This window comes from Hypanus sabinus, chromosome 21, assembly GCF_030144855.1.
Source record: "Hypanus sabinus isolate sHypSab1 chromosome 21, sHypSab1.hap1, whole genome shotgun sequence".
Lineage (NCBI taxonomy): Eukaryota > Metazoa > Chordata > Chondrichthyes > Myliobatiformes > Dasyatidae > Hypanus > Hypanus sabinus.
The window spans coordinates 36,305,700-36,319,744 of record NC_082726.1 but is presented as its reverse complement, the minus strand read 5'-3'; the positions used below and the strand labels follow the sequence as shown (position 1 = coordinate 36,319,744).

General features: G+C 39.5%; 1 protein-coding gene across 2 annotated transcripts in view; it reads right to left on the bottom strand.

Moving 5' to 3' along the window:
- Positions 1–549: 549 nt before the first annotated feature.
- Positions 550–14,045, bottom strand: part of cuedc2 (CUE domain containing 2) — a 58,435-nt gene continuing 44,939 nt past the window's right edge. For both annotated transcript variants that reach the window (XM_059946337.1, XM_059946336.1), the window contains exons 6-9: positions 12,299–12,469; positions 7,414–7,463; positions 4,773–4,833; positions 550–1,880 (exon numbers count right to left, since the gene is read on the bottom strand). In XM_059946337.1, the coding sequence (XP_059802320.1) occupies positions 1,734–1,880; positions 4,773–4,833; positions 7,414–7,463; positions 12,299–12,469 (429 nt within the window). In that variant the 3' untranslated portion in view covers positions 550–1,733. The remainder of the gene's footprint in view (positions 1,881–4,772; positions 4,834–7,413; positions 7,464–12,298; positions 12,470–14,045) is intronic.

The window sequence follows — 14,045 nt, the reverse complement described above, 5'->3', positions numbered from 1 at the left end:
CGGAGCCTTGTACCATTCATTAGCTTAGAATTCACTCTATTTTAGAAAATTGTGGGCAAGTCTGAATACTGTGGTTACAATGATCAATAGTTGTCTACTGACCCAGACCTCAACTACACCCCAGCACCATAACATACATTTCCATCAAGTCAGAAGCTTTGGGAGTCTGGTGAAACCTGAATCTTGAGCTCTAAGGGGAATTACTTCTGCTTGGTTAAAAAGAGCTGTCCCAACGGAACAGGCTTCATTTCTCCAAAAATTTTGCTTATACCCTGTGTATTTAACAATTTGATCTGATCAATCTGTGGCAGGTGGTCAGTGGGTAAATCAGGGATTTTGTTTTTAAACACTTAGCAGAACTCTCAGTTCTACTTATGTCGGTTCCTGTTTTGATCACATCAGTTAGATTTTTCTCCAGCTTCAATCTCTAATAACAGTATATTTCTTTTGAATTACTTACCTTGAATCACTCCTTGGAAGTGAGAGATGCCTACCTTGAATAGTTTTATAAATTTTTGGCAGTAGGACTGATCAATAACTAAGCAGAAATACAAAAAAGCAATTTATTATTTAAAAGCATCACTGCACTTATTGATTGTAGCATCAAAGGGAACTCATACACACTCAAACATAAATACAATGACATGTGTAGTCTATTGATTATCACAGTTTGCAGGAAGATACAGTGATCCATTAAGATGCATAGCAGATTTACTTTAAAAGAGAATGCCATCTTTCCTGAGGTTTGGGAATCTGCACTCAGCCTGTCACTGTAGAAAAGTTTTAAATGATTAAGAAAGTTAATTTGTAAAGCTATTACATATTTATGAATCAGTTGTTGAATCAGTTCAGACATTTGAGTTTTCATCATTAACTATTTAGTACAACTTCTGAGGCCATTGAAGGTGCTATCACCATATTTCACTGATATGTGAGATATAACATAATTATGTTCAGTAACAAACTTGATTTTAGACCAAGCAATCTGAAGTAATTAAAAATGAGAAGATAATTCCACATTGTTTTGAAAGGCATTAGTAGGGTAACTTAACCATTTCTCATAACACAGCAAACACAACCTGTTCACACTGAGGAGACTAGATGTAGTCATCTATAAGACATCTTTATGAAATGATTGAGTCCTTTAAGATGCACAACTGTTCAGACAGATATTGGAACTTTCCCCACCTGACATGCAGCATCATCTTGACAAGGGGACAAGGGTAAAATGGTTGCCTCCACCATAAAAGGATAGCCAAGGCCTGTTCAGTTTGTGGACAGAAGGGCACAGAATATTTTAAATATATTCACTTGCAGTCCAAGCTTAAAAGTAAAAACCTTTTCAAGGTTTTAAATCCTGAGAAATATTGAAGTTGTTCAATTTAAATAGACAAATATTTAGATAATGACTAACAGTTTCAGTACACCATGGTGTACTCAGTAGTACGCCACTGTGTTTTCAGTCCTACCAGAAGCAAAATCCAGACCACAGTGCTACACAACAACGCTGCAATAAGTGAAAAAAGAAAAAGAATACTGCTGGGATTTCAAGGAAATCGATGTTCAAATAAGTTTCTTGTACTGGTGGAAAGCAGTATGTATACTTCCACTTCTAACTAATCAGCTAATGAAGGAAAGGACTAAGTTGTGCTCAATTCAAGGCAAGTCAAGATTAAAATCAAGATTAATCCATGCCAATATAACAAAATACCATGAGATACTTTATCAGCATCTCAGTGAAATCTATATTTTCTGGCTGGTTTAAGATTGATGTAGGTTTTCTTCATCTCGTCACTTTCGGTTTTCTTCACTTCTGTATATCTTTCACCCTTCGTGCTTACTACCTGGTTGTCTATATATCGAATCAGCTTTTTGGGAGCCTGTTAAAAAACAGACAATGCAACCATTATCAATCATAAATCCAAGTCATAATGTTTGCACGTGTCTCCAAAATGTATGGAGATGCAATATGAAGTTACAATATGCCTTGAGATGGGATTAAAATAAGTCACCACAAAGTGAACTAATTTAGGTTAAATATGATGCGTGTTTGATGGAGACAAGTGAATCTACCCTTTATGTCAAAGCTAAATCTCTTGCCAAGGAAGTAATTCAGCTCATAAAGCTCATTCACCGTCATCACAGTCTGACTCTGCAAGTGCTATAAAAAAGTAGACTGGTAACTGTACAACACTGTAGATAATTCCTTGTAAAGTAAAACTTTCTCATCATAGCTGATTAAGACTGCGGTAACCAGTGGAGAGGAATCAAAGGCAAGGTGAAATCAAGATTGAGATGAAGATTTCTTGTTAACTCTCAGTAACATCTCTGGAAAATTTTAGACTATTTCAAGAGGGCACAGGCCTAAACCAAAACCACAAACAACATAATCTGAGTTGAAAATCAACTGTTTTGGGTAGAGATGGAAAACCTACGATATTTGGAGAGGAAGTTTATCAAGGGTACAGCAGATAGTGGTATCAGATAGTGAAGCCCACCTAACCCCCGGCTAAGGATGAATGGTAGAACACAAATCAAAGCAACTTGTAACTAAACCCAAGACTTAGATTTCACCCTGGAGGAAAAAAATATCACTTGACATACAGGCTGAAGCACAAATTTAACAGATTAATCATATGCGGAGATGGCCAGTGGCGTAGTGGCCTTCGCACTGGAACTCGAGGTGAGTGGTCCCAGATTCAGATTCGGCAGGCTCTTGCACACTTTCTAAGTGTGCTGGGTTGAGCATTGAGCTAGCAACTTGGCCTCATAAAAAGAAAAAATAACAGACAAACGCTAAAGAAACAGCAAGGTAGCCACCTGACGCGCCACAAGGCACAGAAAGGAACAACAATATGTGGAAGGTCAACTTCTGCAGACCAGCAGGAACTACCATTATCTTGGATGCAAACAAAATGCTCCAGATGCTGGAACAGAAAAGTGCTAGTAAAGCTTAGCAGGTGAAACATCATCTTCTAAGAGAAACAAATTAGCAGGTTAGATTGGTTAGCCCATGCTGGTCCTGATGAAAAGTAAAACCTGATTTCTGTTTTCACACGTCTGCCTGTTAAGTATATTCAGAATTACCTTTTTTATTATATGAACTTACAGGGCAAATTCTGTTGTATTTAAGCACTATTTCTCAGTTATTTGCTGTTCAATCTGTTGACCTCACTGCAGTTGCAGAATTCTATCTGCTTTCTCCCCAATTCCAATCCAATATCCTTTTTTCGTGTTAGATGAAATGCACTTCTTCCAGGTTGAACTGGAATTTGCTTTGTGGTCAGGTTCTTAAGACAATCCCCAGGTTGACCCTTAAGAGCAGATTATTTTTCTTTTCAGATGTTCAGGGCCTGAAAACTTGATCAACCATTGTTCTGGCAAAAGCAGCTACTTGTATTGATGAGAAATCAATATTGTCAATCAGTTAGGTCAAGGAAGGAGCCTATATCTCCAAACAGATTTTAATTGGCCCAGATCTGGTTCTGACTGAAAAGTACCCCTTATCTGTTCATTAACTCAATTTTGTCCCTTGGAAGATACTTGAATAGAGACTAATTGTTTTTGTACAAGTATCAAAAAGAAACTCAATGATGGGATGAGGCAGATACATCTTTCTTCCTCACTTCCACAATCCTTAGCACCTCACTGCAAGTAAATATTGATTAATTATGTGAAGTGTGTCTGTTGTTTTACATCCTAGGACTATCACACTTTGGGTATTATGCTGCCTCTTATGAAAATATTTCAATAATGTGTAATTTATTAAAATTGAACCAGTGCAAATCATTTACTCTTGATCAGTGACCCATTTACTCTTGATGAAAAACTAATGGCAACAGAAAATCATGACGTTTAGGGCAGACACAATTCAAACACAGAATCTGCAAGTGAAACAGTGCTAAAAATAAAAATCAAATTGTTCACCATATTTTTTCCACACGTTGCCAATCTCCATCTACTTTTCCATTTTATAAAAAGCTTTTTCCCCCCAGAATGCTAAAACTTAAATTATATTTCAACCCCCTTTCATCTCTGCTTTACAAAGTCATCACTCTTGCTAAGTCCTATTGTCAATTTTGGTGTCACCCTCATTCTTGGGCATGGGGCATAATATCCATCCACAAATGTTCCATTTAAAAATTTGTCATGTTCTAGTTTAAATTTCAATTTTTCCCCTCTAAGAAATCAAAGTTGGGGTGGCAATTCTTAACGGAATCACTATCAACAGACACCATTGTTGAAACATTTCTCTGCTCATAAAAACAAGTTGTCTGATGTAACGTGATTGCAGAAAAATAACAAATCTGCTTCTCAAGGCCAATAAGACAGGGAGCTTAAAACTCACAAGAGACAAATGCAAATGAAAAATAGAAAAAATTACAAAGTCATGAGACCCAAGCAGCACCTGAATGAATGGAGAGTGAATTATTGTAGAACAATGGGGGAAAAGGGGGCATGAAAATGATTGGAGGGGTTCCTTCAGAGACAATGGGAACAAATGAACACTTCTTGAATAGTGAGATTTTATGAATAGTCAGAAAATTTCCACAATGCCAAGACGTTATGACTGAAGACTCTACTGTAACAATTTTACTAAAGGATTTAGGCACAAACTGAGGCAAAAGACTGACAAAAATCAAGGTGATGAAATTAGACTGTAAACAGATCTTACACGGGTAATGGAGTGTGTAAAGTTCACTACGGACAACACTGAAAGTTAAGGTTTGTTCCATGAAACTGATCTGATGGCATTCCAAATAACTTCTTACCTCTTTAGGTGCAATAGGTTTGTGAGTTTTGACATCCTCCTCGTTATCCACCATCATATATCTGAAATAACATTTTAAACAGGGAGAATATCAGCATCTGCGAGGTGGTACAGAATTATAAAACACAATCCAGCAAATATATTTGAACTTTAGGACAATTTTAATTATGTGGAGTTACATTATTTAGTTAAAATTGTATGCAAATATCTGGTTACTAAAATATAAGAATAAAGTTAGCTAATGATTTTGTTCTTGGGTTCTGCCATTCTTCCTTTAAAATCAGTTGCCAACGCCTTGTCCTTGAAAATTAACAGTTTCCAAACCTTTGCCTCTCTTTGAAGTCTTACCTTTAAGGATCTCCTTTTCTAAGTTTCACCAAAGAAGTTTTCTGCCCTTGTATTATCAAAACAGATTTAAAGAACACTAATGACATCCCACATAAGTGGCTAAGATAATCTACCCCTCAATTATTTTTTAACCTAAATGCAACTCTGACATATTTGGGCACACTAAGGGCAAGAGTTTTGCTTGCAGGTGAGCCGTGTTGAATGGATATGGAAATTGGAAGTCTTAGTGAAGCTACAGATAGATGTTCAAAAGTCCCTCCAGAGGTAGTATTTGACATCAAGATTATAAATACATGGTTAAACTTCAGACATTGCAATGGCTGTGGTGTCATTAGTAGAACTGCTGCCTCCCTGTTCCAGCAACCTGGATTCAACCCTGACCTCAGGTGTTGTCTAGGTGGAGTCTGTATGTTATCCCTGAAATTGGGTGGATTTCCTCCAGGTGCAAAGCTTTGAGGATTGCCAGCGTATAGCTAAGTGGTAGAATATGGGGGCAGTTGAAGGGAATCTAAGAGACTAACATCTGATTAGTGTACGACTAGCGTAAATGAATGTTTGACAATCTGTACGAACTCAATAGGCCAAAGAGCCCAGTTCCATTCTCTATGACTCAATCTTCTCCAATACTCCTGCACTGTGGCTGAGTTGGTTGGGATCATTCTTGCCATGTTCAATTATGATCTATCCAGCCATGGTCAGAAACCAACCTGCTGGTTTCCACACTCCCATCACTGCTGTCTCCCGAGAACATATTCTTATGCTTTTCTATTTCCGTTCCCTCAACTCAGATGATGAGACCCACCTGCATCCAACTAGTTCTCTAAATTGTCTGGCTCTTTTCTGCGGGCATATGATTAAATGATTAGAAATTCCCTCCTCCCTCATCAGGAATTCCAAAGTCACAGTTATGAACTTTGTTCATGGCCACTAATTCCATCCTTCTGCCCAATACTGTCTCAAAATTAACCATTGTATTACAACCTCAATGTCACATTTTATTTTAAAAGTTTTGGACCATCTATATGTGGTGCCTTTAAGCCCATTTCCATCTCACCACACCTGCAAGACACTTGCCCAAGCTTTTGTTATCCCTGTTTTTGACTATTCCAATGTTCTCTTGAACAACCTTGTTCATTCTACCCTCTAATCCAGTTCTGATGAAGGCCTGAACAACTATTTCCTCTCACATACACGCTGCTGATTGCTTCCAACCTTTTAGGCTTTTGTTTGAAATTTCCATTCAGTCATTACTCATGGTGATTGCTTAGGCTACACTGGATTCCCATTATGCAGAATCTTGATTTAAAAATTTGATCTCTTCCTTCCACCCAGATTTCTCCATAGTCCCATACTTAACAATTTTTGATCTCTTGTAGTTCTACGGTCCTCTGAAATATCTACACCTGTTCTGTCCTATTGATCAAACTTAAACTTAATCACTGCTGTTGGTAGTTGTGTCTACAGCTCTGAAATCTCTTCCCTAACATTTTCTGCCTTTACTTCCCTTTCATTCTTTAAAACACTTTTAAAAATATTTTCCTATTCAGTTATCAAACTTATAGTTATCTGCCCAATATATCATGTTGCTTGATATCAAATTTACAGGTAGTTTGAATGCATTGCATAGAATGAGCTGTTCCAAAATAATCAGACTTTAACAACAACTCCATCAATGAATTTGGGAGTGATATCATCAAGAGTTGAAGTAAAGCTGAGCACGTTATATCATACAAACATCTGAGGTTCACTTGTTTCTGTTAATTCACATTTGTTTTAATGTAGGGAACTAAACTCTTATGTATTTTACTTAATAAAATACAAGAAATATACAGAAGCTTCTTTGGCCTAACGTTTTAGGTGTTAATGCTCCAAGTCCCTCCATTATTAGCTTTTGTGTAAAGGTCTATAACAAAAGACGCTTCTTTCTTCCTTAATGTGTTGTTGGACCACCTACATTTTGTATATCCTCTGATTTAAATTGTTCATTTCAAAGTTGTCTCACAGTATCCTACTGGTTCTCGGAGACCAAAAACCCTTGGGAAGTATTTTTGGTGCTATGGATAGAATGTTTACCTGCAAGGAATTATATAGTATCATTACATAAGGCACACAAATGACTGTTCAGCTTAACTAGATTTTACACCTGAAAGCAAATACATTAGCTCCTGTTCTTTCAAGCTTCATTCTCCAGTTATCCTGAACAAAGCTCTAGGACATAGTTGACAATAAATAAATCATTTTTGTCCTCTGCCCAGTCCAAAAAGAAATTCATGCTTTCAGTGGACAATACTCACTTTTCCAAGATGCTGGCTTTAATCTTCTTATCTGTTTTTGGTTGTTTTTCCTTAAAAAAAAGAAAAACTGTTCTCAAAGCAAATAGCAGTAATGCACCATGGAATCCACTGTACATTAAGACTGTACTTGCTACATCCACAATTCTATATACAATTTTATATTCACACTGCAGATGCTGGAAATAAATAAAAACACAAAATGCTGGCAGAACTCAGCAGGCCAGACTGCATATATGGGAAGAGGTAGTGACGACGTCTTGGGCCGAAACCCTTCATCAGGAGTGAAGTAACATGGGATGGTCAAGGGGGGATAAGTGGGGGGGAGGGATGAAGTAGAGAGGTGGGAAGTGATAGGCTGAAGGGAAATGGGCTGGGGGGAAGGTGGAGAATTATGGGAAATAAAAGAGAAAGAAAGGTATGGCTGGGCGGAGATTATAGTAAGGGGGGAAAAGAGAGAGAAAGAGAACCAGACTAAAATTATAGACAGGGATGGGATAAGGAGGGGGGCAGGGGTATCAACGGAGGTCTGTGAGTTGAATGTTCATGCTGGCAGATAGGAGGCTACCTAGGCAGGAGATAAGGTATTGCTCCATCAACCTGCATGTGGCCTCATCTTGATGGTAGAGGAGGCCATGGACAGACATATCAGAGTGGGAGTGGTCTGTGGAATTGAAGTGTGTGGCCACAGGGAGATCCCGTCACTGCTGGAGGACTGAGCGCCGGTGTTCAGCGAAACGGTCTCCCAGTCTGCGGCGGGTCTCCCCAATGTATAAATGGCCACATCGGGAGCACTAGATACAGTATATCACCCCCGTTGGCTCGCAGGTGAAGTGGTGCCTCACCTGAAAGGACTGTCTGGGGTCTGGGATGGAAGAAGTGTGGGGGCAGGTGTAGCACTTCTTCCGTTTGCAGGGATAAGTGCCTGGAGGGAGGTCAGTGGGGAGGGATGGGGGGGATGAATGGACAAGGGAGTCGCGCAGGGAGCGATCCCTGTGGAAAGCCGAGAGTTGGGGGGGGGGGGGGGGGAGATGTGTCTGATGGTGGAATCCCATGGGAGGTGGCGGAAGTTACGGAGGATTATACATTGGATCTGTAGGCTGGTAGGGTGATAGGTGAGGACCAGGGGGACTCTATCCCTGGTGGGCTGTTGGGGGGATGGGGTCAGGGCAGAGATGTGTGAAATACGGGAGATGCGATGGAGGGCAGAGTTGATAGTGAACGAAGGGAAGCCCCTTTCTTTAAAAAAGGAAGACATCTCCTTTGTCCTAGAATGAAAGGCCTCATCCTGAGAGCAGATGAAGTGGAGGAATTGAGAGAAAGGGATAGCATTTTTGCAGGAGACAGGGTGGGAGGAAGAATAGTCTAGGTAGCTGTGAGCTGTTTATATTCACACTGTTACTTTTAGACAGGCTCACAGTTAACTGATAAATTGAGATCAACAGTTCCTGCCCTCATGAAGTTCCAAGCATTTTTGAATGAGTGAATTAATTTATTACTAAGGTACAGTGGAAAACTTGTTTTGCTTGTGTCATCCATAAAGATCATGTCATTGCAACAGTGCCTTGAGATAGTGTTCAGAAAAACAATAACAGAATGCAAAATAAATTGTTACAGAGAAAGCGCAGTGCAAGCAGACATTCGGGAGCAACTCTATAACAAGGTAGATTGTCAAAAATCCATCTAACTGACTGGTCAATAGTCTTGTAACAACATGATGAAAGCTATCTTTGGACCTAGTGGTACGTGCTTTCAAGCTTTTGAATCCTCTGACCAAATTAGGATTGGGGGGGTGGTTAGAAGAGAGAATGCCTGGGCTGTGTGGGGTCTTTAATTATGCTGGCTAGTTTACTGAGGCAGAGAGAAAAACAGGAAGAGTCCATGCAAAAGAGGCTGGTGTCTGTGATGTGCTGAGCTGTGTCCACAAATCTCTGCAGTTTCTTGCAGAATCGGACAGAGCAGGTATCTGACAAGGTGTTATGCATCCAGATAAAATGTTTTCTATGGTGCATCAATAAAGATTGATAATGATCAAAGGTGACATGCTAAATTTTCCCAACCCAGTGAGCTTTCTGGTCCACGATATCTATGCGGTTGGATCAGAACAGGCTATTGGTGATGTTCATGCTTGAAGTTGTCAGTTCTCTCCATCTCAGGACCATTGATGTAAACAGGAGCCTGTGCATTGTCCTCCCTTCCTGAAGTCATTGACTAGATGTTTTTTGCTGACATTGACGGAAAGTTTTTTATTATGACACTATGCCACTAAACACCTTCATGTGTTCTGACTCATCATTATTTGAGAGTCAGCCCCACTACCCATTTACTGGGTGATTTGCATCACTTGAGCAATACACAATGCAATCCTGTGTATCTAGCAAGAGGAGCCACTTGGATTGGTTTCAAGCTTGAATGAGCAAACACTGACATATTATGAAACACAGTGCATCTGAACAAGAAATCCAGGTTTAGATTCAATTAATGTAAACTAAATGAAATCTCTTCTCTACAGGCCCACGTGCAACTCTAGTAGCAATGCACAAATGGTGGAGGAACTCAGTAGATCAGCCAGCACTTATGGAGGGGAATAATTGCCCCCATAGAAGCTGCCTGACCTAGTGAGCTTCTCCAGCATTTCTGTTGGTTGCTTAAGATCTCCAGTATCAGTAAAATCTCATTTCAATTAAGGTGCTTCAGACAGTTTCATTCTACTTTTCAGTTAGTGCAACTTTCAATCAAAAGGCTGCCCTACATCAATATGTTATTCCCTCATCCAAGAGACTCCAGGGCATGCGAGGGTATGGAAATGCCACTTTGGTATAGAAAACAATCTAATCAAGATTGTGTTTTTTACCCATTCAAAACATAAAGATGTTGCCAGCAGAGCTAGCATTTAATGCCCAAACAACAACACACACAAAATGCTGGTAGGACACAGCAGGCTAGGCAGCATCTAAAGGGAGAAGTACTGTCGACGTTTCGGGCCGAGACCCTTCGTCAGGACTAACCGAAAGGAAAGATAGTAAGAGATAATGCCCAACCTTATTTGCCGTGCAGCTTCTGAAACTGATGCACTGTAGGTATTCCCATACTGTCATTCAGTAGGGAATCCGAGGGCTATGATGCAACAACAGTGATAGGAAGGGCAATATTTATTTCCAAGTCAGGATTATGCAGTTTGGAATGGATACTGCAGATGGTGGTATTGCTTGCCACCTTAGGGAATGCTGATGAAGCAGTTATGGCAGGTTCAGCTCTGCTTTTTGTTCAGAGGACATACAATGCAGCCACAGAGAGTTGATGGCGCAGAGGGAATGTTCAGCAGATTGAACAGCAGGTAAAGCAGGCAGCCTTGTTTTGAACATTGGAGAGCTTCTGTGGTATCATCGAAGGAAATGCAGGGTATTCCAAAAGTTTAACAAAGAACAATTCAGAAATGAAAAAAGCAGTTTTTGTACATTTCATGAAGAACTTTGGTCCTATAAAAAATGAGGAGTCTGGGGAATTAATAGCAGAAAACGAGAAAAGACAAATGAATTAAACATGTATTTTGCATCAGTCTTAATTATAAATGACAAGTAACATCCCAGAAATCACGATACATCAGGAATTGGAAGGGAGATGAAAACTCAGAAGATTAACAAAGACTAAAAACGTAATTTGAACATTTGCACTTGGAAATGTTAGAACCAAAAGACAGCTTGGCAGGGCTCCTACAAAAATTCAATGTAATCAGACAAAGTTGATGTGGTTTTATGAAAGGGAAATGTCATTTGACAAACTTATTGAAGTTCTTTGAAGTGATGTGCTGTGGATAATGGCTAAACTGTTCATTTCTGTGGCATATAATAGGTGCTATCTTACTGCACAAAGATCAAAGCACTTAGTGTAAGAGTTAACATATAATTATGGATACAAGACTAGCTAGTTAACAGGAAGTAGAGTTCACCTTGGTTTTATTCAAAGATTGCAGGGCTGCGAGGTATATACTGATGAGTGGAGTGATCAAATTTCTGTGTTGGAGTGAGGGGAAGGGTCAGAAGACATTCACTAATTCCAAGGGGGAGTCATTGAGACGATGGAAAGCTCATTCTTGGTGGCAAAACTTATTCTGTGAAGATGCCATTTCTCTCCCATTTGCTTATTGCCTGGTTTTCTAAACCAACCTGCTGAACATCTTACTCTAGTTGGTAACGTCAATATCAATGGATCCAATACCCTAGCAGTAATAGGCATAGTGATTATTATGTCTGACACTGCTACAAGTCATAGCTGTGCAGTTTCTTTTAAACATGCATTAATTGTGGCTTATCAGTTACCATGGGTAATAAACAATCATACTGGACCATGCCAATGAGCTGACAAGAGAGACCACCAATAGGGAGTTTGCACTATATTAGTAAGTAGTGCCAAGCCCCTGTTTCTGCTTAAGATCAGGCACTGGTGGTAAAGATGTGTTTGAAACAACAAGTGAAAAAAAATCTTTCTGCAAAGGCTGTAGCAACATTATTGTGCCATGCCTGAGTTTCAGATATTTATATGCTGACTACATCTGAGGAATTTTAAATGATGTGGATTGTATTTGCATTATGCCCTTCACATCCAGAATTGCTCAATAAAGTAAACTAAAACTTCACACAATAAAATTTATGGATAATTTCCATTAAATGTGGTTTGAAGGATGTATTGAACAGAACATCAGAAATCTCTGTCTTTTTATATAATAGTATCATAAAGACTTTTTAAAATTAAATCCAAAGCATCATCTCCAACAGATCGCAGCATTCTGAGTACAGAACTGTTATTGTCAGAGATGATCATTTGTAGGATTCTAATTGACAATAACAAATAATTTCCAATTTCCTTTTCACACACCTGATGGACTAACCTCTGAAATTGCAGGGTCAGGCTGCTCCACTGCCCCTTCCATTATTAACTGCACAGCATAATCCAAGTTGCCTTTGGCCACAGAAAGAGCATGGTGCATGGTAGAAACACTGCAGGATGGAAACATCTCAACCAGCAGCTGGACCCCATCTTCCTTTTCATCAGAACTTATCTAAAAAACATAAGGGGTAGGAATGTTATGCAGGAAGGGTCCCAATCAGAAACTCGGGAACAGTTTGCCTCAAAATTCTGTACATATTCATTTATATAGACCATAAGACACAGGAGCAGAATTAGACCATTTGACCCATTGAGTCTGCTCCACCATTCAATCATGGCTGATCCTTTTCTGGCCTCCTCAGCCCCACTCACAGGCCTTCTCCCCATAACCTTTGATTCAATGTCCAATCAAGAACCTATCAAGCTCTGCCTTAAATACACCCAACGACCCTACCGCCACAGCTGCCTGTGGTAATAAATTCCACAAATTCACCAACCTCTGCTAAAGAAATTTCCTTGCACCTCTGTTTTAAATAGAGACCCCTTTATCCTGAGGTTGTGCCCTCTTGTCCTAGAACCCCACCACATGAAACATCTTTTCCACATCTATTCTGTCCAGGCCTTTCAACATTCAAAAGGTTTCAATGAGATTCTCCCCCCCCCCCCCCATTTTTCTAAATTCCATTGAGAAAGATCCAGAGCCATTAAACATTCCTTGTATTGATAATCCTGTCATTCCTGTAATAATCCTTGTGAACCTCTTTTGAACCCTCTCCAATGCCAGCATAACTTATCTTAAATGAGGAGCCCAAAACTGTTCACAATACTCAAGGTGAGGCCTAACCAGTGCCTTATAAAGCCTACTCATCACATCTCTGTTCTTGTATTCTAGACCTCTTGATATGAATGCTAACATTGCATTTGGCTTCCTCACTACTGACTCAACCCGCAAGTTAATCTTCAGGGTGTTCTGCACAAGGACTTCCAAATCTCTTTGCAACTCTTGGATTTTTTTCCCCATTTAGAAAATAGTCCGTATATTTATTTCCACTACCAAAGTGCATGAACATGCATTTTCCAACATTGTATTTCATTTACCATCTTCTTGCCCTTTCTCCTGTCTAAGTCTTTCTGTAGCCCACCTGTTTCCTCAACACTATCCACCCCTCCATCAATCTTGATATCATCTGGAAACTTGGTAACAAAGTCATGTATTCCATCATCTAAATCCTTGATATAATGCATATAAAGAAGCTGTCTCAACACTGACTCCTATAGAACACCATTAGTCACTGGAAACCAAGTAGAAAAGGATCCTTTTTTATTCCCACTCATTCCCTCCTACCAATCAGCCAATGCTCTAACAATGCCTGTGACTTTCCTGTAATATCCTTGGCTCTTAACCTGGTAGGCAGCCTCACATATCGCACCTCATCAAAGGCCTTCTTAAAGTCCAAATATACAATATCCACTGCATCCCCTTTATGTATCCTACATGTAATCTCCTCAAAGAATTCCAGGGTCCTACCTTGTCCTGTGTCACCAAGTATTCCTTAACCTCATCCTTAACAACTGACTGACTCCACCATCTTCCCAACCACTTATCTACAAAATGATTTAGAGAAAAGGATGATCTGCTGCAATAGCTAATTTTGTTTTCCTCATCAGCACAATTGTAGGAGCTAGTACACCTGCAGGAAATTATCCATCCCACTGCAGTAACCATAAAAAAAATAAACCGAGTTTAA